The sequence below is a fragment of the Macaca thibetana genome, chromosome 15 (assembly GCF_024542745.1).
Source record: "Macaca thibetana thibetana isolate TM-01 chromosome 15, ASM2454274v1, whole genome shotgun sequence".
In the NCBI taxonomy this organism is placed as follows: Eukaryota; Metazoa; Chordata; class Mammalia; order Primates; family Cercopithecidae; genus Macaca; species Macaca thibetana.
Genome location: NC_065592.1, coordinates 72,922,764 through 72,944,863, shown reverse-complemented (window position 1 = coordinate 72,944,863; position 22,100 = coordinate 72,922,764). Strand labels below are relative to the sequence as shown.

Genomic DNA, 22,100 nt, shown 5'->3' with positions numbered 1-22,100 from the left:
TGGACCCATAGGCCACAGCAACAATACAGAGAGCAACAACCTACCACTAATATTCCTGATGTGCTACCCATGATTATTAAAGTCCAATGTAGGCCAGAGCCCCAGAGGTGCCCACTCTCTCTGCAGGGGGTCCTCAGTAAGATGTTCAATCACCTTAATCTCCTGTGACACCCTTTGTAAGGCTGCTGTTATGGTGGTTGTCAGGGAAAAATGTACAACACTGTGTCCCTACAAGGGCACAGGTGCCACCTTGGGCAGCTGTGACTATGTCTAAAGCCATCCAGTTTTGCTGCACCACCTTCCTGATCTGATCAACCTTATTAGTTAGCAAAAGGAGAGCAACTTGGTGTAATTCAGGGCCTGAGCTGTGTGGTCTGCAAGGACTATAACGTGCATTTCTACAGTAATAATACCTGCTTCAGTGATAGTTATTATTAAGGCATAGAACCACTGGGGGCCCACCACACTCACAAAAATTGGGAACATAGCACCTGCCAGTTATGTGGGTGACTAGGCAATGTGGGAAGCATGGTGACAGGGACATTGGGCCACTCCCAGGTACAATGTCCAGTCCATTTGACCGGCAGATATGGTCATCCTGTGTCCCCACAGACCATAAGCTCCCAGGGGTCATAAAGTCCATGGGGGCCTGGCCTTGGTACGGCCACTTGTTCCACCACACCTTTGGTGTAGCGACACGTTATGTTTGCACAAACCTTAGCAGGCAACGATCCCACAGTGATTTTACCCCATTGCTGGTCTCAACATCGTGGTTTAGACCTGTAATGGGGGAACCACATGTTCTCCCATTAGCCAGCCCCATCCATCATGGACACTACGTGTCAGCCGGGGGCAGGCTTGCCATGGGTTTTGCGGCACTCCCTGTCCAAAACTCACCGTATTCCTCCCACCCATTGTTCGTGGGACGCCAAGTCTCTAGCCATGTCCAGTTCTTCACGGAAACTGGATGCATGTGCTGTCTGCAGCTGCTGCTGGAAGGGTGGTACAGATCCAACAGTTGGAGACATTGGTCACCTCGGTGTAGGTCTGGGCCCAGTCCATAATGCTGTTGGACATGCCAACCTACAGCCAGAATGACAAAGCAAACACAGGTACTAACAAGGGTAAATCATGTTCCCTAGGCCAAATACAAGCCAACTTTTATTTCTAGCTAACAATGCAGCTGCCAAGGGCTTCTGCCCTTGGCAATGGTACCACACCTTATCAGTTCTCCATGGTTCTTTTGGGTCCTATACCCATACCAAAGTCATAGCAGAACTTATGATAGGCCACACAGATAGTATGTATGTCCCCCGGAGAAGGATACCTTCCCCGGCTGTTTCCCTATGAATGGTTAATTATGGAGGCCAGACATTAAACACCCAAGGAGTAACATGTAAATTACACTGCAGACCCTCCCCACAGGGGGCTACAATAGCCAACCATCTGCAATGAGGGGCTTGGAGGGTCCATGGCCAACCCCAGGGTTATCTGTTTCCCTACCTTTAGGGGGCTTGGGGCAGGCAATAACATTATGATTTGTCCCCATACCTGGTTGGAAGGGGTCATCTTTCCTCTCATAGATCTGGCCACATGGCCTGGCCCTACATGGGTCAGTGACTAACTAGCTAATTCTGTAACTTTCAGGAGTTAACCACAAGGTTAAGCCTCAATAAACTGTCCAGCTATTGCTGCAGATTACCATAGGTGTTGCCTCCTTGGTGATCATTATCTACACTGCCCTGAGTTTAACTTATTAGCTGCTTTGCCCACACTTGGTATCAAACCATATAGTGACAGTACTAGGCTGGACTGCAGCAGCAATCTAGGGAGCAGCAGTACTCTGGCTAGACCTATCTGTATAACATGTGTCATTAGGAATGGGAGTGTGCCCTTCCTTAAACAGTGATGGCTCAGGGTCTAGGGGTGCCATATGCCCCATCACCTTATCTTACATTAGGACTGCAGGCCCTAAAAACTCTTGTAACTTTGCTGCTAAGGGACTTGTACTTATAATACTCTGCTGTTCTAAGTAGGCACCCCACTTTGCTAAAGTGGATGTCTGTGCTGTCCCAGTCTCGGGGGTTGTTACCTATGAGCATATCCACCTCGCTATTGGGTAAGTCCTCTGCATGACTGTAGCCCATCCTGCAGTGCTCTTATGAGCCTGAAGGGCAGCATATGCAGTTACTAACTGCTTTCCCTCTCCGGGGGGTGGCTATCTATGAACACACCCATCCCGCTATTACTGATCGCTTCTCTATTAAGGAATAGCAGAGCTCAGCTCCTGTCCATAGTTGGGACCAGAAGCCTATTGGCATACTCAGGTGCTCCGTGCACTGCTATGGGCCCTAAATGAAACTATCCATGGTCACGTGCACATTTACCTTAAATGTGCACCCCTGGTCAACTACCCTTAAGGTTTGTGCCTGCTAAATAGCCCGCTTGGCTACCAGACATGCTGTCTCAGCTTCATCATCCCAATCCCAGGCAAGAGGGTCATTGCCGCTTCTAAACCTGCAACAGAATCAGAGGTTAGCATAACATCATCAATAAGATCATGACACATGGTGGGGCTATGCATATAGCCCTGCAGCAACATTGTAAAAGTCCATTGTTGCCCTCCCATGAAGGCAAACTCTTCCTGGCTCTCTGGATCGATGTCAATGGAGAAGAATGCATTAGCCAAGTCCCATCACAAAGTGCTACTGTCCCAGTTCCATTGTCAAGTCCATCAAGTCCTTGATGGAAGGTCCAGCTGCATGCAGAGTGGGTGTTACTTTTTTCAGTTCCCAATAATCCACTGCCATCTGCAAGTCCCATCAGGCTTTCTGACTGGCCATACCAGGGAATTGTAGGGGATATGGGTGCCACACACTATTTGCACCTCCTCTAACCTCTTAATAGTCTCAGTTTTCTCTGGCAAATGGTATTGACGAGTGGAGGTAACCCATCAGGGTTGTGGCAGAACTTGGGCTTGGTGATGCGTATGTCCACACAGTACCAGCTTTACTACATGAACTCTTAGTCTGAATTCTCCAGCCGCAGTGTGTAAATCCAGACCATAAAAAAGGTCCACTCCCAGAATATATTCAGGTATGGGAGAAACATACACAGTGTACAGGCAGCGAGCCAAGCGGCCAATGCCAAGATGCAGAGACACAGGTTTCACCTTCACTGACTAGCCCCCATAACCATCAATAAATGCAGCTTTGCCCAGAAACTTATCTGGGTTTCCATAAACTATACTGCAGTCTGCACCAGTATCTACCAGTGCTAGGACCCGCTGTACATTAGTGGGGGACCACTGGATTGCCAGCTCCACATAGCGCCTGCAGTTGTCTGGTACCCTCCGCTGAACCAGGCACCTCAGCCAGTTCCCTAATCAAACCTGTCTGCAAATAGTCCTTGAGTTGCAGCATCCGGGTGGGAGTAGGTTGAACAACATTGCTTCATTGTCCCCCTTTAGGCATTCTCTGGAATTGCTGGCTCTGGGGACAATTGCCTTCAGAGAACCAACAGCATTCCATTGAGTTGCCTGTCAGTTTTCTCCCGAGCAACCCTAGCTGTAATTAAATCAATCCACAATTGCACACAGTTCACCTGCTGGGGTCCCTTCTCGTCTTGTGGGGTGGTTACTCGCAGAGGGGCACTGCTCCCTTCTTTATGGCACAGGTTCCCAAGTCCTGCCAATGGCTTTCTGTCTCCCCGAGGGCTGCCATAGCATTAGTCACTTCATGTATGCAGCGGCCCACATACGGGGTGAGAACAGCAGCTAGGGAGCCAAAAGCACTCTGGGGCACTGAGCCCAGCACAAGATCCCTCATGTGGGAGGTAAAGCTTTCATCATTTGGCCTCCGGGTATTCAGATCAAACATAGCTTGCCACATGCCCATCTCCTGGAGTATCTGCACCAAATCAGTATATGATTGCCATTTACTTGCTGTTTCTGGTATCTTTTTGGCATCATTCCAAACAGTCCTTATGGCTGCCATTAGCCACTCAATTAATGTGTGGTCACCTTGTCCTCGTGCCAACCATCAGCATGGCTGCAGTCGCTGATGAAAGGAGGGATGAGTTGTGATAGAAGCCAGCTTCTCCATCTCAGAGGCAGAGCAAGAAATGTTATCAGCTCCTTTGTCCTGGAGATGGAGCATTCGGGCAGGGAGGGGTTCCCCTGGGTGCAGCCTGCACTGTTTACTTAACTGCTGCAACTCAGTGCAGGTATAAGCCCTATTAAGAGGTGTGTTCTACCACTATGGGGGATCCCTGGGCCCTCCCCTGGGGTCCTATCAGCTGCTTATGTTCTGCCTTTTGATCGATCACAGGGTGAGCCCACAGTCAGGGAGCCTCCTTCTCTTTGGCATCAGACCAAACAAGAGTGTCCAGGCAGGAGGACGGGCTTAAGGTCACGCCAACAGCTGTTGCTAAGTCCTGTTCCAGGCTGTTTATCTGGGCCTCCAAGTGCCCTGCTTGTGCCTGGAGGTCCTCCATCCTCAGGTCCTGCTCCACGCTATGCACTTGGGCCCCTAGGCGGGCAGCTTGCACTGGAAGGTCACTTACCTGTGGGACTGAGCATGTACTTCCCTCAGTGCAGTCAGAAACACCCATCCAACTCTGCTGGCGAAGGTGTGTTCCTTCTCTGTGCTGTGTGCTTCCAGCTGCTTCAGTGCTTTCTCCACACTCATTGGAGACCTGCCCACTGCCTCCCACATTTCCAATGGGGCACATCCAAGCAGCACTTCTGCCACTGGGTACCATAGCCCATGCTGCAAGATGTTAGGGAGTGGCTCTCTAGCTGCTGTTCTCACCTCGAATGTGGGGTGCCACATACATGAAGCGACTACTGCTATGACAGCCCTCTGGGAGGCAGAAGGCCATTGGTGGGACTGGGAAACTTATGCCATAAAGAAGGGGAAGGTGCCCACTCCACAGGTAACCGCCCCATGAGGTAAGAACGGGTCCCAGCAGCCAACCCAGGAGCCCTCAAGGGCTGAAGACACACTCACTTCATCCTGCCAACGTTGCCAATTGTCAGGGTCATGACTATGCCAAATGTGCTGCTTGGGGTCAGGTTCCAGGTCATGCTGATGTTCGAGGGGAGTGGGTGGATGGTCTGATAGCTGAGAACACTCAGCACGGGCTGGAACCTGACCGTGAAAAAACACTCAGGGGGCCATAAGCAGGTGAAATGTAGTTTATTCAGCATTTCTCTCATCAGTACCTTACATTAGCTTTCTCACACTGTCCACCTTTTCTCAGCTGGTTAGTCCCGCAGCTCCCACACACAGCTGCGCGGCCGGCTCTCCCTTTAGGGTCAGCAGCTTAACTCTTCCTCTCTGGGCATGAGCAAGCTGAGCTGTGTTCTGGCTCCCTCCTGTCCATCTGCAAAGATGGACAGCTCTGGTGCTCTCTCTCTTTCTCTGGGCGAGAGTGCACCTGTACAGTGTCGACAAGGAAATTTTACAGACAATAGTGGCTTAGAGCCAAGTGACGAGCCTTCCCTATGTTATGGCTATGGTGGTGAGCTTCTCTATGTTATGTCTACATGGCTATGATAATGAGTGGAGTTATACACCTACACTCTAAACTCACTGAGTCTGGATGTTCATCTCTGCCTATCCTTGACCAAAGCACAGCCATGTTCCTTATAAGAGAGTAATCACACTTCTTGCTGCAGGCATGATCTAATCAGGAAGGGGTCAGGAAAGACCTCTTCCCACCCACTAGGATTGTTTGGTTGGCCAGGTGCACTGGTTGAGGTGAAGACGGCTAAATTCCTGTGAAGCATGAGGCATTGCAGCTGCAAGATGTTAGGGAGTGGACTTGGCTGGGTAATAGTCTAATCTGCTGCAGCTTTGCAGGATTACTGCAGGGTGCTCTTTCAATTTTCTATCAATTCCTCATTGCTATCTCTGTCTTTTGGAATCTAAGAAAGTATATCTCCTTCTTTAAACAGAGATTATGGGAAGACAGGACTTTAGTGCTGAAAGACAATTTAGAAATTATGTAGGAGGGCTTGTTAAAATACAAATTGGTGGGCTCTACCCCCAGGGCTTCTGATTCAGTAGTAAATGTCAATGGGCTGAGAATGTGGAAGTCTGATAAGTCATCAGGTAATGATGATGCTGTTAGTCCAGGCACCAAACCTTGATAACCACTGAGATACCCTAAAGTTACCAAATGGAACAAACATTTCTTTCTCTTCTCATTCATTTGTTCAGTTGTTTACTCATTCATCAAATATTTATTGAACCTCATCAACTGAAAGCGTCACGTGTTAGTGCTGGGGATGGGAAACATGAGGATGACAAAAGCACAATCCTCTTCTTGAGGAGTCCACAATCACTGGGGAGGGACAGATGCATAATGGGCAAACATTTAAGTGCAGTGATAGAAGTCAGCACAAAGTTAATGGTTGCACCAGAATCAAAGTAACTAAAGTGGAAATATTTCATGGAAGGCTTCACCGGAAAGGCAACACTCAGTCTGTCTGGGCCTTGAAGGACAAGTGGGATTTCTCCACATAATGCAGGGACAAAAAGACATTCCAGCTTAAAGGAATAGCATATGTAAAGACATAAAGAATGACACTTTAGGGAGAACTGGCTTAAGTGGCAGAAACACAGGCTGTATGGAACAGATGTCAAGGAGTGGAAGACGATTAAGACAGAAAGTTATGGAGCTGAAGAAATGAAAGCCATTTCATGATCTGCCAAAGTGTTTGGGATTCATCTTGTACGCAGCAAAGATACTGAAGGGTTTTAAGCAGGAACATGTTTTCAAGTAGCCTGGGCTACAGTGGAGAGTAGATGAGAGGGTTTCCTGGAAGCAAGGAGGAATTAAGAATCTATTATAGCAATCTATATGAGAAATGATGATAACTGGCCCAAAACAATAGCAATGGGAATGGATAAAAGTAAGCATTAATATAACCAGGGCTTGTTAACAGGTCAGAAGTAAAGAATGAGAGTAACGAGGGAGTCACAGATAATTCCATGGTTTCTAGCTTGGCCAGCTGATGAAGTGGAAAGACTATTAATAGAGATAAGAAATAAATAAAGATTCATTTGGGACATGTTGGGACTCTGATGTCTAAGGACAGACAAGAAGAGATGTCCTGCTGTGACTGGAAAATACCATTTGAGGTTCAAGAGAATGGTACAATGTCAGGATAGAGATTGCGGTAATGTCTTCGAAGGGAATAAGCTTAGGGAGATGAGATGAATATCTTGTCCTGGATTAATATTTACATTGCTGTCACAGTGATAAGTGATATAACCTCAATTATAAAGAAGAGGAAACCAAGAGATTAATGATACTAAGGGATAACCAGAAAAAAGTGAAAATCAAAATGCAAAATTTCTAATTTTGAAACTTGAATATTTTGAGAATGGATGCTAAGAAAACAACTTAACATCCATTAGCAATATACGTTTCTAATTAGTGTTCTTAGCTGAGCCACTACTGGTTCATTGGCTTGAGACCTTCTTTGGGCAAATTCTTAACTCCTTCAGGCCTCAGTCATCTAATCTGTAAAACAGGGTTCCTGAGGATTAAATAAAACAATTCAGATAAAACATTTAGCATATTTGGCATATAAAAAGGGTGCTGTAATTTTAAAAATATTTACTTATTAGTGGAACAACTATGCTAGAAAGCAGAAAACAACTAAAAACACATTATTAAAACTATCCAAGAAAACCACCAGTAAAAGAACAAGTGAAATTAGTTACTCGGAAGACAAATGCTATACAATGAATGGCTTTTTCTTGCTACTTCCTGAATACAAAGAATGGTATTTAGTCTGACATGCCACCTACTATGACTACACCACAAAGCACCTCTAATTCCTTGTATTAGTTTTCTATTGCTGTGAAACAAAATATCACAAACTCAGCAACTTAACACAAATTTATCTCAGTTCACATGACTGATACTCTGCTTAGGATCTTACCAGGCTGAAGCCAAGCCGCTGGTCGGTGCGGTGGTTCTTGGTTCTCACAGGGTCCTCTTGCAAGTTCATAGGTCACAGGCAGCAATCCATTTCCTTGCAGTTGTAAAATTGAGGTCCTCATTTTCCTTCTGGCTGTCAGTTGGGGGCTACTCTCAGCAACTTCAGGCTGCCTGCAGTTTTTTGCCACATGGCCCCCAGAGGCAGTTCACAACATAGATGTGAACTTTTTCTCTACAGGCCAGCAAGGAACTTCTGGAGCACTAAATCCTTTTCATGCGTCTAATCTGACTTCTGTTTCTGACTTCCAGACAGAGATTTATTGGGCTCATATGATTAGCCCTTCTGGATAATCCATTTTATGGTCAACTAATCTGGTACCTTAATTATACCTGCAAAATCCCTTCACAGCAGCACCTAGAATGGTGTTTGAATAACTGGGAGGTGTGTGTACCCCAAGGGGCTGGAGACAGGGACCATCTCAAGACCCTTCTACCATATTCCTGAAGCACCTGCAAGTTCAGTCACAGGACTGAGCAGTGATTTCTAGCGGCATTGCTAGATTTAACGTTTTACCCTTTGGCTATTTCTCTACACTCCATTTATATTTGAATGACAAGTCGCAAATACCTCAAAGTCCAAGAGATACGCATTTTAGAATGATGTGTAATTATGGGTCTTTCACCTTTAAGTTTGTGCCCCTAACACCTACATAATCATTGGGTCAAGCCAAGAATTTGTCACTTAAAAAAAAAAAAGGCCGGGCGCGGTGGCCCATGCCTGTAATCCCAGCACTTTGGGAGGCCGAGGCGGGCGGATCACGAGGTCAGGAGATCGAGGCCATCCTGGATAACACTGTGAAACCCCGTCTCTACTAAAAAATACAAAAAACAAAATTAGCCGGGCGTGGTGGCGGGCGCCCGTAGTCCCAGCTACTCGGGAGGCTGAGGCAGGAGAATGCCGTGAACCCGAGAGGCGGAGCTTGCAGTGAGCCGAGATCATGCCACTGTACTCCAGCCTGAGCAACACAGCGAGACTCCGTCTCAAAAAAAATAAAAAGAAAAAGAAAAGAAAAAAATAGCAGTTTTTCAATTAAAATTGTTTACTATTGTTTAAGATCTAAGAAATGTCAGTTTGATCAATATAGTCCTGGCAATAAATCAGTTGAGGCCAAGCCTGGTTTGAGGGGGTATGTGAACATATATTTGCCCTGAACATATTTAATTAAAGAGCATGTATTTTAGGTTGTCAAATCAACTGGTTTCTTTCAGGAGCCTCCTAGCTTAGACACAGCCAGGCTGAGAAACCATTAATCAAAAGGAGCAAGGAGCAAATGCTAAGCTGTGGGTGGAGCTGAAGTACAAATCATGGTTGAGATGCTTAACTTCCAGGGCCACCAGAAACAGCTGTCTCTGCACTGGTCTCAGCCAGGTAAAACTCCAGAAACTTCAGAAACTGCTCTGCATTTGGGACACTCCAGGGCTGCCAACAACAGCTGTCCCTGCAACTGGCCTAGGAAAAAAAAAAAAAAAGAGATCTCCCATCCCTTTCCCCTATCTTACCCAGATTCTTGAGGGTCAGTCTATACATGGGTCCTTTAATATGTTCATTTTGCTCGCTGATCACACTATTCCAGACTAGTCAATGCAATACACAATAGGAACAAATGATGGTGTGATGATGTCTTGAATATCTCGAGATACCAAAGTTTATACTCACTATATACAGATTGACCTAATGATATCTCGGGACACTGATAAAAGCCAGTGTGCACATGTATGTTCACATTTTGGTCTCTGGATCCTAAAAAATGTGTAAGTGCATTTTAAATTACTTTTTGGACTTTCTCTCTTGTCTCCTTCTTTACTATAGGTAATGATGAGACTTTAAACTCTCTTTTCCATGCTGTAAAGGGATTCTAAACTCTATAAATCATAGTTAAGCTGGTGTTCTTACATGACTGAGTTATAATCCATTGATTCTTGAGCCCATTTATCCTGCTTACTCCACCTCATCTTCAACAAAAGGAAAGATACTGGGGACACTAAGTGAACTCTCTGTATTGAAGGATTAAGGTGATGTCTCGGTGTCTGATACCTGTCTGAGAACATCAGACTCATCCCTAAAACAAACTAGGATGTCTGGGTTGGCACTGGCAGAAATCAAATTTTGAAGTATACTTCAAAAGAAAGAAAAAAAAAAAACTTTTAACTACAAATGCAGATTTTCCTTTTGCTTCTTCCCACATTATAGACATGGTAGAACAATATTTTGCCCATACTTAGTTAAATTGTTCCAAGTTGGAAAGAACCAAACATAGACACTTTGGCATTATTAACGGTGAGCAGGCAGGTTTATTCAGAAAAAGCTCAGATTCATACTTGTAAAAGTCTGAAAAAAAGATTAAAATGCTATTACAACACAGTTGACCCAAATAACACAGGTTTGAACTGTGCAGGTCCACTTATCTGTGGATTTTCTTCCACCTCTACCACTGAGACAGAAAGAACAGCTCCTCCTCCTCAGACAACTCAGCGTGAAGATGAGGATGAAGACCTTTAGGATGATTCACTTCTACTTAATGAATACTGAATATATTACTTCCTTAATAACATTTTCTTTTCTCTAGCTTACCTTCTTATAAGAATAGAGTATATAATACATACAGCACAACAAATATCTGTTAATCAACTGCTTTATGGTATCGGTAAGGCTTCCAGTCAATGGTAGACTAACTACTAATTAAGTTTTTGGGGAGTCAAGTTATATGCAGATTTTCCACTAAGCAAATGTTCAGCGCTCTTAACTCCTGTGTTGTTCAAGGGTCAACTGTATATATGTTTAAGAGTTACTGTTTACCCAGTAGATCAAGCCAAGACCAAGTTAGGTTTATGTGTTTTTGGCTTAACCTAAGAAAATGTTCAGACTAAAGCAGTCCATCAATAGAACAGACTGCCTTTTAAACCAGGGAACAACTTCTCTTTGTAGGTATTTTAGGTATATGAATGACCATAGGTGATCTGCTTTGGGTCATCTATGGTCCCTTCCAACTTAAAACTTCTATATTCATGAACACTGCATAACTGAATTGTGGATTTCATATAAATAATATCTCGTTGCCTACTTTAGGTTTGAAATGTTTTCCTTCTAAATTGCATAGGTATATATATAGCACCATCCCCACCATGAACTCTGATGTAGAAAACACAAGATTCTAAAGTCATTTGTGAGGCTAAACAGACTTAGGCACTTCCATGTAATACTGCAAAAAGCAACAGCCTTAAAGGTACTACTTGCTCAACATGTCATTCCAAACACATAGACTATGATTAGCAGCTGAATTTAACAGTATCTTTCCGCTTTGAAAAACACTTCATATACCTTTACAAAGAAGCCATAGTATCTCAGGGTAGAAAAACCCAATAGGTAGGAAACATGGTCTTTTCTTAGAAATGAACTATGTAATTTTGAGTACTTATCTCAAAATCATTGCAGAAACATATCTAGTGCTTGTGGAAAAGGAATCAAATTTTTTTTTTTTTTTTTTTTTTTTTTAGCTAAAGGTTTTGAATTTTTCTTGTGACATTTAAGTCTTTTATTGTATGCTGATTTTTATGATTATCTGTTTCATAATGGTTATTCTTGCCTCCATGAAAGGGAAGACTAGAACAAAAAACTGACAAGACCAAGTTCTAGCTCCATCACCAACTTACTGAATGATCCTAGGCAAATCATGTGGGCTCTTTCTTGTGTTTTAAGGTTTACCTCCAATGAAGTAACTACCTCAGACTGGCTGTGAAGCTCTCATAAGGTGATGGATTTGAAAATGCCTTGCAAAGTATGAGCAGTTCATACACAGAAAGTTTCACGTACTTCTATATCTTGCATGATGCCTACCCATGGTTAGGGTGATAACAGTTGTTGATCCAATTATGAAAGAAAGAAAAAGAACTCTTTAAAATAGTGAAGTAAAATAGCTAATTTTCTCATGAGTTTATCATTTGCTCTATTCAAAAGTTTTAAAAATTATATTAACTATATAACTAAACATATTTATCTTTATTATATATGATATGCAATTATATAAGACATACTATTATATATATAATGCTTAAACAATTAAATATAAATTATACTTTCCTTCCCCAGATAAGACAAAGAACCTGTTTACTTCTTTAAGGATTTATTGGTTCCTGTGAAACCTGTGAAGGTCACTAACACTCTACAGCCAGAGAATGACAATATATGATTGTCTTTTCAGTCTTGTAGTATCCACAGTAGTGATGTCTGTCCATGGACAAGTGTCTGTCCAGAACATCCATTAAACTCCATGCCTGCTCTGTGTGTCATGGGGACAGGGACAGAAGACAGATTCACTGGTGGTAGGCCCTCCCTTTGGGGTGTGCCATGACAACGATACCCCAGGTGGCAATGCCTAGAAAAAAACAACAATACCATACCTTTATGCTGCATTTTAATTTACCAAGTGTTTCACATACACGCCATCTTATTTAACCCTCACAACACTTCTGGAGGAAATATTACCATTGTATCTTTCTTATAGGCAAGTGAAGCACAGAAAAAGAAAAAAAAAATCAGGAAAAAAAAGAACATCTTGTAGGAGAATTTACCTATACAGAATCAAGAAGGTAACACAGAAACCTCAAATTCTATTCACTGACAATCGGTTTGAAAGCTAAAAAGATCATGACGTTTTACTGATGACATCTTGACGATCACAGAAAGGGGTTGTGGGCGACATTACCCAGGTGTACCAAGTAGGTGAGCTTAGAACCCACGTCTAAAGATCTGGGATTCAAGGCAAATTTCTTAAATTAAGGTCAAGTGCCCTCGCTCAGGCTTTCTCCAGGACCTGGAGAAAAAGTATGGGCTTTGAGATCTGATATACCTGGGATCAAGTGACTGTCATTTCCCGACCATGAACACAATACTCCTCGTTGCCTTGGTTTGCTCCATAGTAAAATGAGAATACTATAATCATACCTACTTCTAACAGCTATTCTGAGAATTAAAAGGACTGAGCCTAATAAGCGTTCTCAAGAAATACTGATTTAATATTAAAAAAAAAAAAAAAAAGAAAGAAAGGCGTTCCAACAACTTCTTCTCTCACCTTGTTTGAGGTGCCCCCACCACCTGACCAGCGCCAGCACCCCGCCTCCCCGCCCACGTGGCTGCTCCCTTTCCTTCCTCTACCCCACAGATACCCAACCCGCCCAAGTGCTGTGCCCTGATGCTCACTGATGCCGATGACCATCTTCGTAATTGTCCATGGACCCGGGGGATATCCCATCTTCATGGGTTTCCGTGCCTCCCAGTAGACGTACCCGCCCGCCCCCATCAGCCCCAACCCAGAAAGCACTCGACAGCTCCAGCAAGTCTTCAACCAGTTGTGTTCTGCTGGGGCGGTCGGCGCTCCGGGTGTAGCTGGGGGCGCAGGCTTGGCGGGCACGGCGGCGGTATCGGGAGACGCAGCGATCTTGGAGAACTCCAAAGGCTTGGACACCTGAAACCCCATGTTCTGGAACTCGGCCTCAACCTTGGGAGTCTTTGGTTCAAACCGACGTAAACGATGCACCGGAAAGCAGAGCGCCGGAAAGCAGAACGCCGGGACGCTTGCGCCGTGCGAGGAGGAAGCCTGAGGGCTGCTGGGAAATGAAGTTCCCCTCCGCCTCAGAGGGGGAAAAGGTGAAAGAATGCTGCCCTTTATTGCTGGATTTCTCTGGCAGCAACAACCTCGGATGCGCTGGAGGCCAATTCCAACCCTCCTCCCCGCCGTCTCCCCACCGCCCCCCCCCCTTTTAGAAATTCTGTAATCGCTACTCACTAAATGCATCACCTTTCAATCTCCTTAGAGGAGAAGTCTGGGTCGCTAAGTTTCTTGCCTTACATGAACTGCCAGACCTTGGGCATGTCATATCTCCTATCCAGAGGCCTGTGAATCAAGGAGTTGGGTTTTATATGTGCACAATCATGTGCTAGATACAGACATACCATGGAAATATTGCAGGTTTGGTTCTAGACCACCACAATACAGCAAATATCTCAATAAAGCAAGTCATGCAATTTTTTTTTTTTTTAGTTTCTTGGTGTATATAAAAGTTTTTTATACTGTAGTCTATTAAATGTGCAATAGCATTGTGTCTAAAAAACTGTGTATATCTCTTAATTTAAAAAAAAAATCTTGCCAAAAAAATGCTAACGATTACCTTAGCCTTCAGTAAGTACTAATCTGTTTTTTTTTTTTTTTTTTTTTTTTTTGAGGTGGAGTTTTGCTCTTGTTGCCCAGGCTGGAATGCAATGGTGGATCTTGGCTCACTGCAACTTTTGCCTCCCGGGTTCAAGTGATTCTCTTGCCTCAGCCTCCTTAGTAGCTTGGATTACAGATGCCTGCCACCACACCTGGCTAAGTTTTTGTATTTTTAGTAGAGATGGGTTTTCACCATGTTGGCCAGGCTGTTCTCAAACTCCTGACCTCAGGTGATCCACCTGCCTTGGCCTCTCAAAGTGCTGGGATTACAGGCATGAACCACCGCGCCCGGCCACTTCTAATCTTTTTGCTGGTGGAGGGTCTGGCCTCGATGTTGATGGCTGCTGATTGATCAAGGTAGTGGTTGCTGAAGGTTGGGGTGACTGTGCCAATTTCTTAAAATAAGACAATAATGACATTTTCTGCAAGAATTTTTTTTTTTTTTTTTTTTTTGAGACGGAGTCTCGCTCTGTCACCCAGGCTGGAGTGCAGTGGCGGGATCTCGGCTCTCTGCAATCTCCGCCTCCCAGGTTCACACCGTTCTCCTGCCTCAGCCTCCCGAGTAGCTGGGACTACAGGTTCCCACCACCACGCCCGGCTAATTTTTTTGTATATTTAGTAGAGACGGGGTTTCACCATGTTAGCCAGGATGGTCTGGATTTCCTGACCTCGTGATCCACCAGCTTCGGCCTCCCAAAGTGCTGGGATTACAGGCATGAGCCACCGCGCCCGATTCTTCTGCAAGAATTGACTTTTCCTTTTACGAAAGATTTTTTTGCAACATGCAATGACGTTTTATAGCATTTTAATAACCACCATTTAACGTCTTTCAAAATTGGAGCCCTTTATCCAACATTTTGACAATGTTCATAGCATCTTCACCAGGAGTAGATTCCATCTCAAAAACCACTTTGTTCATCCACAGGAAGTAACCCCTCATCTGTTCAAGTTTTATCATGAGATTGTGGCAATTCAGTCACATCATCAGGCTCCACTTCGAATTCTAGTTCTCTTGCTATTTCCACCACATATGCAGTTACTTCCCTCATCTAAAATCTTGAACCCTTCTTAGTTGTTCATAAAGATTGGAATCAATTTCTTCCAATATCCAGTTAGAGATATTTTGTCCTCCTCCCATGAGTCACAAATATTCTTAGTGACATCAGAATGTTGAATCTTTCTCAGAAGGTTTTCAATTTACTTTAACCAGATTCGTCAGAGAAATCATTATCTATGGCTGCTATAGCCTTACAAAATGTATTTCTTAAATAGTAAAACTTGAAAGTCAACATTACTTCTTGATCTATAGGCTGCAGAATGGATGTTGTGTTAGCAGTTATGAAAACGTTAATCTCTTTGTACTTTTCCATTACAACTCTTGAGTAACTAGGTACATTGTCAATGAGCAGTAATATTTTGAAAGGAATCTTTTTTCTGAGCAAGAAGTCTCAACAATGAACTTAAAATATTCAGTAAACCATGCTGTATGTGGATGTGCTGTCATCAGGCTTTGTTGTTTGAATTACAAAACACAGGCAGAGTATACTTAGCATAATTCTTAAGAGTGCTGGGATTTCCAGAAAGATAAATGAGGATTGGCTTCAATTTAAAGTCATCAGCTATATTAGATTCTAACAAGAAAGTCAGATTTGAAGGGTGAAGCCAAGCATTGACTTGTCCTCTCTAGTTATGAAATGGCATCTTTTATTAATAGAATGCTGCCTCATCTATACTGATTATCTGTTATCAATGATCTAAGTTAGGTTTCTTTGATAACTTGCTGCAGCTTTTACATCAGCACTTGCTGCTTCACCTTGCAATTTTATGTTATGAAGGCAGCTTATTTTTTTTTTTAAACCACATGAACCAACCTCTGCTAACTTCCAACTTTTCTTCTGCAGCTTTCTCACCTCCCTCAGCCTTGGTAAAAGTAAGGAGAGTTGGGGTCTTGCTCTGGATTAGGCTTTGACTTAAGGGAATGTTGTGGCTGATTTGATCTTCTATCCAGATGACTGAAACTTTTTCCATATCAGCAATATGACTGTTTTACTTTCTAATCATTGGTGTGTTCACTAGAGTAGCACTTTTAACTTCCTTTTCCTTTGCATTTACAACTTGGCTGTTTGGCCTACATTCCAGCCTATCCCAGCTTTCGACATGCCTTCCTCAGTAATAATCATTTCTACATTTTGACTTAAATTGAGATAAGGTTGACTCTTCCTTTCACTTGAATACTTAGAGGCCATGGTCAGGTTATTAGTTGGCCTAATTTGAATGTTTTTGCATCTCAGCAAATACAGAGAAGTAGAGAGGTTAATGGTTGGTGGGTGGAGCAGTCAAAACACACATTTTTATTAAGTTCACCGTCTTTTATGGGTGTGGTTCATGCTGCCCTAAAATTATTCCAATAGTAACATCAAATATCACTGATCACAGATCACCATAACAGATATAATAGTAATGGAAAAGTTTGAAATAGTGCAAGAATTACCAAAATGTGACACAGATATGAGTGAGCACATACTGTTTGGAAAATTGTGCTAATAGGCTTGCTCTACACAGGGTTACCACCAAACTTTCCATTTGTAAAATGTACAATATCTGCCATTTACAGTAAAGTGAAGCATAATGAAGTAAGATATGCCTGTACTTTGCTAAGCAATCAATTGCATGATGCCATTTAATATCCTGACTCAACATGGCAGATTAAGTTTTCCCAGTATATGACAAAAATGGCTAAGTGCCATAGCCATAGTTGAAACCAGTGTCTGTGGATACAGTCAAATATCTTAAGCGCTACCTATACATATTGTGAGGAGAGTACACAAATGTGATCGATACGTTAAAAATTGGTTTGAATTACCTGAATGAATACTTTTTTATTTCTCTTTAGCTTCTTTCTTAAAGACATGGTCTGAATTGTATCATAGTCATGGCATTGTTTTTTTGAGAGCCTTGGAAAAGTTCAACCCCAAAATCAGGCTAATAGATAGGAGGAATTGATACAGAATCTGTTTTTGCCAGTTTACTTTCTTACCTCTTAAGAATGATCTTTTAATTCTGATGCTGTCTTTGCAATTAAACTTCTGTATCATCAACTCCCAACTCATACTACCTTTTATTTTCTTTGGGTTTTGAATATATATTTCTTATGTTGGGTTGTTCTCAGAGAATTACTAGCAAGAAATCATGACATTTAGAGTTTTGAGTTTGTTTCTCTTAGAGGAGATGGGTGAATATAGGAATAATTTCGGATTTAAACTTTTTTCCTTTGGATTGACTTTAAAAATTAACAAGATAAAAACATTCTGTTCTATGTTCTGAAATGCAATGTGATTTTAGGAAGGTTAAAAAAATGAAAAAATAAAGATATGGATATATAAGGATAAAATAAAGTAGTGAGAATACTGGACTGGCCTATTGCTTAACTTCAAAGATGCCCCCTATTTATATATATGTTATATGGCACATATAATTAGAGAGAGTCTTTATATATGCACACACATATATGAGAGACAGATATATATAGATATACACATTTCTATATGTATATTTATATCTATAGAAAGGTGTGTGTGTGTATGTATGTATGTATGTGCATGTGTGAGTGTAGTAGGAAGAAAAAGGGGTTTGGGAGATTTGGGTTCGATGCCTTGCTTCATCACTATGAGCCACCCATGTGACATAGAAAATATTACTTATCTTCTCTGGACCTCAGTTAAATCATGTGTAAAATAAGATTTGGACTAGTTGGTCTCCAACAGTTTTTCCTGACTTGAAAATCCAACTACTTATTAGGAATCTCTCTTCAGATGGCATTGCACTAAGTGCCATACCAAATGAATTCAATAGTATTTCACTATTTCACTTAGAAATTCACAATTTATGGCTTATGCTTCTTACTGCCTGATACAACATTTTATAGTTGTGTAATTTCTTCATATTTATATAGGGACAAACTCATCATTTGGCAATTGTTGCCAGACATTTTGACTGAACACCCTATAGATAAAAAAGCTTGAGCACACACTATCATTTATGCATGTTTCTTATTTATAAATTATATATTAATATACTACCTTATATATTATAAGGATAAGTTAAAATAATAGAAATAAGAAATTTCAATATTTTCTCACATCACAATATATGGACTTGTGCATCTCCATGGATACCATGGTTATTTGACATGTGATTTTATTAATTCATGTTTTATCTAAAAGCTTATCTTCCATCAGGAGAGAACATCATTAATTCTCCAAATAAGTACTGTTAAAGTAGCCCCATAACACTACATCCAAAGAACAGGCAAGATTTTATTTTAATTTGTGTTCCTTTCAAGTACCTTCCAAAAGATGGGTTTGTGCTCTTATGATTATCTCAAATGAACTATTTCAGGCTTTGTTGCTGTTTGATTGTGATATCCTTCCAAAATTCAACAATGGCTTCTGCAGAGCCTATGTATCCTAAAATTACATAGCACATGTTACAATTGAGATAGACTAACATAATTTTGATTGGAAAACTGCTGGAAGCATTAACACACCTCTTGAGATTAATGAAACACAACGCTCTGAGAATAAGGGAAGATGCTGATGAAAGCAAGCATTGTAATTGGAAGGAGTCTTTTAAGGGAAGGAAACTAGTAGGAGAAGGTTGAAAGCTAACTTTATCTCATTTTCTTCTTTATTGTGTTTATTTCTTTTACTATTTGTTATGCCTATAGTTCATTTTGGCACTTTTGACTCACAAGATCTCGTGATTTATTTATACATAAAAAAGTGCAAAAGATGTAAAAGTGTATATACTGAAAGTGTGCTTCACACTCTTCCTGTCCCTCAGCCACCCAGTTCTCCTTCCCTGACAGCGTGTGTTACCAGTTTCTTGTGTGTCTTTTCAGAGATGTTTGCTTATGTGTGTTTTTTTTTTCTCCAATGAGTTTAGAGTTCACTGCATATCAGTCAGTATGTAAAGAACTTCTTCATGCTTTTGTATGGGTCTATAGTATTCCATTTTATGAGCATACTATGTGAGTGCCCTCATATCAGTGGGCACTAATGGACATTTAGACTGCTTCCACTCTCTTCCACACATAGTGTCACAATGAATAAGTTTGTATATACATCATATCAAAAACCTATGAGTATATCTTAGAATAGGACGTATTCTAAAGATATGTATGGTAATTATAAGCTTGATGGATAGTACCAAATTGTCCTCCATAGAAGTCGTGCCAGTTTACACTCTCACCAGCAAGTACAAGAAGACCTGTTTCTTCATACCATTCTTTAAAATTGAAGCATTGATCTTTGATCTCTGCCAATTGAATGTATGAAAAGTGGTTTCATTTTCCTTTTTTTATTATGAGTGAGCTTCTTAAGTATGTTTAGGGGCAACTCATATTTATTTTTCTGTGAACTGTCAACATATTGTATCCATTTGCCATTAGATTGCCTTTTTCTCATTGACTTCTCAGGACTCTACACATTAGATGAGTTAACCTTTAGTCTGTGACATAAGTAGGCATATTTTTCTCACAATTTGACATTTGTATTTTGACTTTGTTTTACTTTTTACTATGCACATTTTATTAAGCATATACTTGAGTCGATCTTTCCTTTTATAGCTTCTAAGTTTCATGTCATGTTTAGAAAGGCCCTCCACCATCTCTGGTTTCTCCAGGATTTCAGCCTTTTTTTAATGCTTAAAAATTTAATACGTTTGAAATTTATCCTTTTATTATGTGTCAATAATAGAATCAGACTTTTCCCCTCAGAGGCTACCCAGTTGTCTCAATATTATTTATTAAATAATCCACCATTTTACTACCTATTTAAAATGCCACTTTTAGCCCATACTTGCAGCTATCTGAAAGGCTGAGGTGGGAGGATCACTTGATTCCTGGAATGTGAGACTGTAGTGCACTATGATCATACCTGGGAATAGCCACTACACTCCAGCGTGGGCAACATAGTGAGATGCTGTCTCTATTAAAAAACGTAATTGAAAATCAATCAATCAATAAAATTTAAAAAAATTAAATGTCATTTTTCTCAAATACTGTATATGTAAATATATATTTATATATATTTATGTATATATGTCTATATTATATATATATGTATTTATCTATATATACATCCATATATATATATGTTTATATTTATTCCCAGACTTCATATTCTATTCCATGATCTGCCTATTAATTCACATGCCAATATTACATTATTTTAATTGCCAAATCTCTATAACATGTTAATACTTGGAGACGGGTTTGCCTGATTATCTTCTCTTCCAGACTTTTCTTCACTATTTTTGCTTGTTTATTTTTCCACATGCACTTTTGACTCAGCTTGATTATTATAATGAAAGATGATGACATCTTTGTTAGGCTTACACTAAAATTGTAGGCTAATTTAGGAAGAAATGACATCTTTATGATGTGGAGTAATCTTATCCAAGGACATAGAATGCTTTTTCTTTCATTCATATCTTTTGTATTCCTCTGTAGCATTTTAAAGTCTTTTCATAATGATCTCACACATTTTATTTCAGACATTTTATCTTTTGTGTTATTACTGAAAGTAAGGGATTTTTCCTCTCTTTGTATCTTCTGACTGATTATTGTTTAACTATAAAAAGGCTCATGATTTCCAGAAATCCTAATATTGAATTATGCATGCATTCTGATGAACCTCTGAAATATGACTGATAGTTGTGTGTGTGTGTGTGTGTGTGTGTGTGTGCAATCTGTTGATTCAGGTGATCCCTATTATGTCTACTTCATAAAAAGAATTTGGAGATACTCCTTTTTTTTCTGTATTCTGGAACAGTTTAAACATTATCTGCTTTTTAAAAGGTTTGGTAGAATTTCCCTGTGAAATTTTTTAGTTCAGTCACTTTATTCTTTGTGGGGGCAAGCGGTTATTTGAAGAGGTTCCTTTCTATTTTGGAAAGCTGTTTAAATTTTCTGTTAGCATTTTTTTTTTTTTGTTACAAATTATACATCTCTGGAATATTATCAATTTCACACTAGTTTGCAAGTCTGTTTTTATTGGTCAGATATAGTGGTTCATACCTGTCATCTCAGGACTTTGGGGGACTAAGGAGGAAGTATCCCTTGAGGCCAGGAGTTCAAGACCAGGCCAAGAAACATAGCAGGACACCATCTCTATGAAAAAATGAAAAAATTAGCCGGGCATTGTGATGCATGCCTGTAGTGCTAGCTACTCGGGAGGTTGAGGTCGGAGGATTGCTTGAGCCCAGCAGTTTGAAGCTGCAGCGAGCTATGATTGTGCCACTGCACTTCAGCCTGAGTGGCAGAGCAATACTCTGCCCACCCCCATAAAATAAGTTTGTTTGTATTAAGTAGAAAAGACAGTACCCAACAATTCTTTTAATCCATTAATTTATTTAATCAGTGTGGAATCTGTAAATGTTAGCTTATATGGAAATGTATCATTGCAGATGTGATTAAGGATCTGGAGATGGGTTGGTTGTGATGGGTTATCTGGTCAGGCTTAAATGCAGTCACAGGTGTCCTTATAAGAGACACACAGAGAACAATTATACACAGAATACAGTGTGACCGCAGAGGCAGAGATTGGACTGAGGCAGCCACAAATCAAGGAATGCTGGCAGTCACCAGAAGTTGGAAGAGACAAGGAACATTTCCCAAGACCCACTAGAGGGAACTTGACCCTGTTGACACCTTGATTTCAGCTCAGCAATTCTGATTTTGAACTCTGGCCTCCAGAATGGTGAGAGAACATACTTTGTTGTTTCAAGCCACCAAGTTTGTGGCAATTTGTTACAGTGGCTTCAGGAAACTAATAATAAATGCACTTGATTAAACTATTGTCTCAAGACTGCACTCAG

General features: G+C 41.3%; 1 protein-coding gene across 1 annotated transcript; it reads right to left on the bottom strand.

Moving 5' to 3' along the window:
* Positions 1 to 12,120: 12,120 nt before the first annotated feature.
* Positions 12,121 to 13,551, bottom strand: DMAC1 (distal membrane arm assembly component 1). The gene is made up of 2 exons (XM_050761973.1): positions 13,214 to 13,551; positions 12,121 to 12,389 (listed from the first exon to the last, which is right to left on the bottom strand). Exons 1-2 carry the CDS (start codon positions 13,488 to 13,490, stop codon positions 12,328 to 12,330), a joined length of 339 nt encoding a protein of 112 aa, XP_050617930.1. The 5' UTR covers positions 13,491 to 13,551; the 3' UTR covers positions 12,121 to 12,327.
* Between the last annotated feature and the right edge of the window lie 8,549 nt (positions 13,552 to 22,100).

Excerpts from the sequence above, each read along its gene's own strand:
- DMAC1 (XM_050761973.1), bottom strand. The coding sequence starts at position 13,490 with ATGGGGTTTCAGGTGTCCAAGCCTTTGGAGTTCTCCAAGATCGCTGCG. Across the intron at positions 12,390-13,213 it reads GAAGATGGTCATCGGCATCA|GCATTGCCACCTGGGGTATC; the intron begins GTGAGCATCAGG and ends GTTTTTTTCTAG.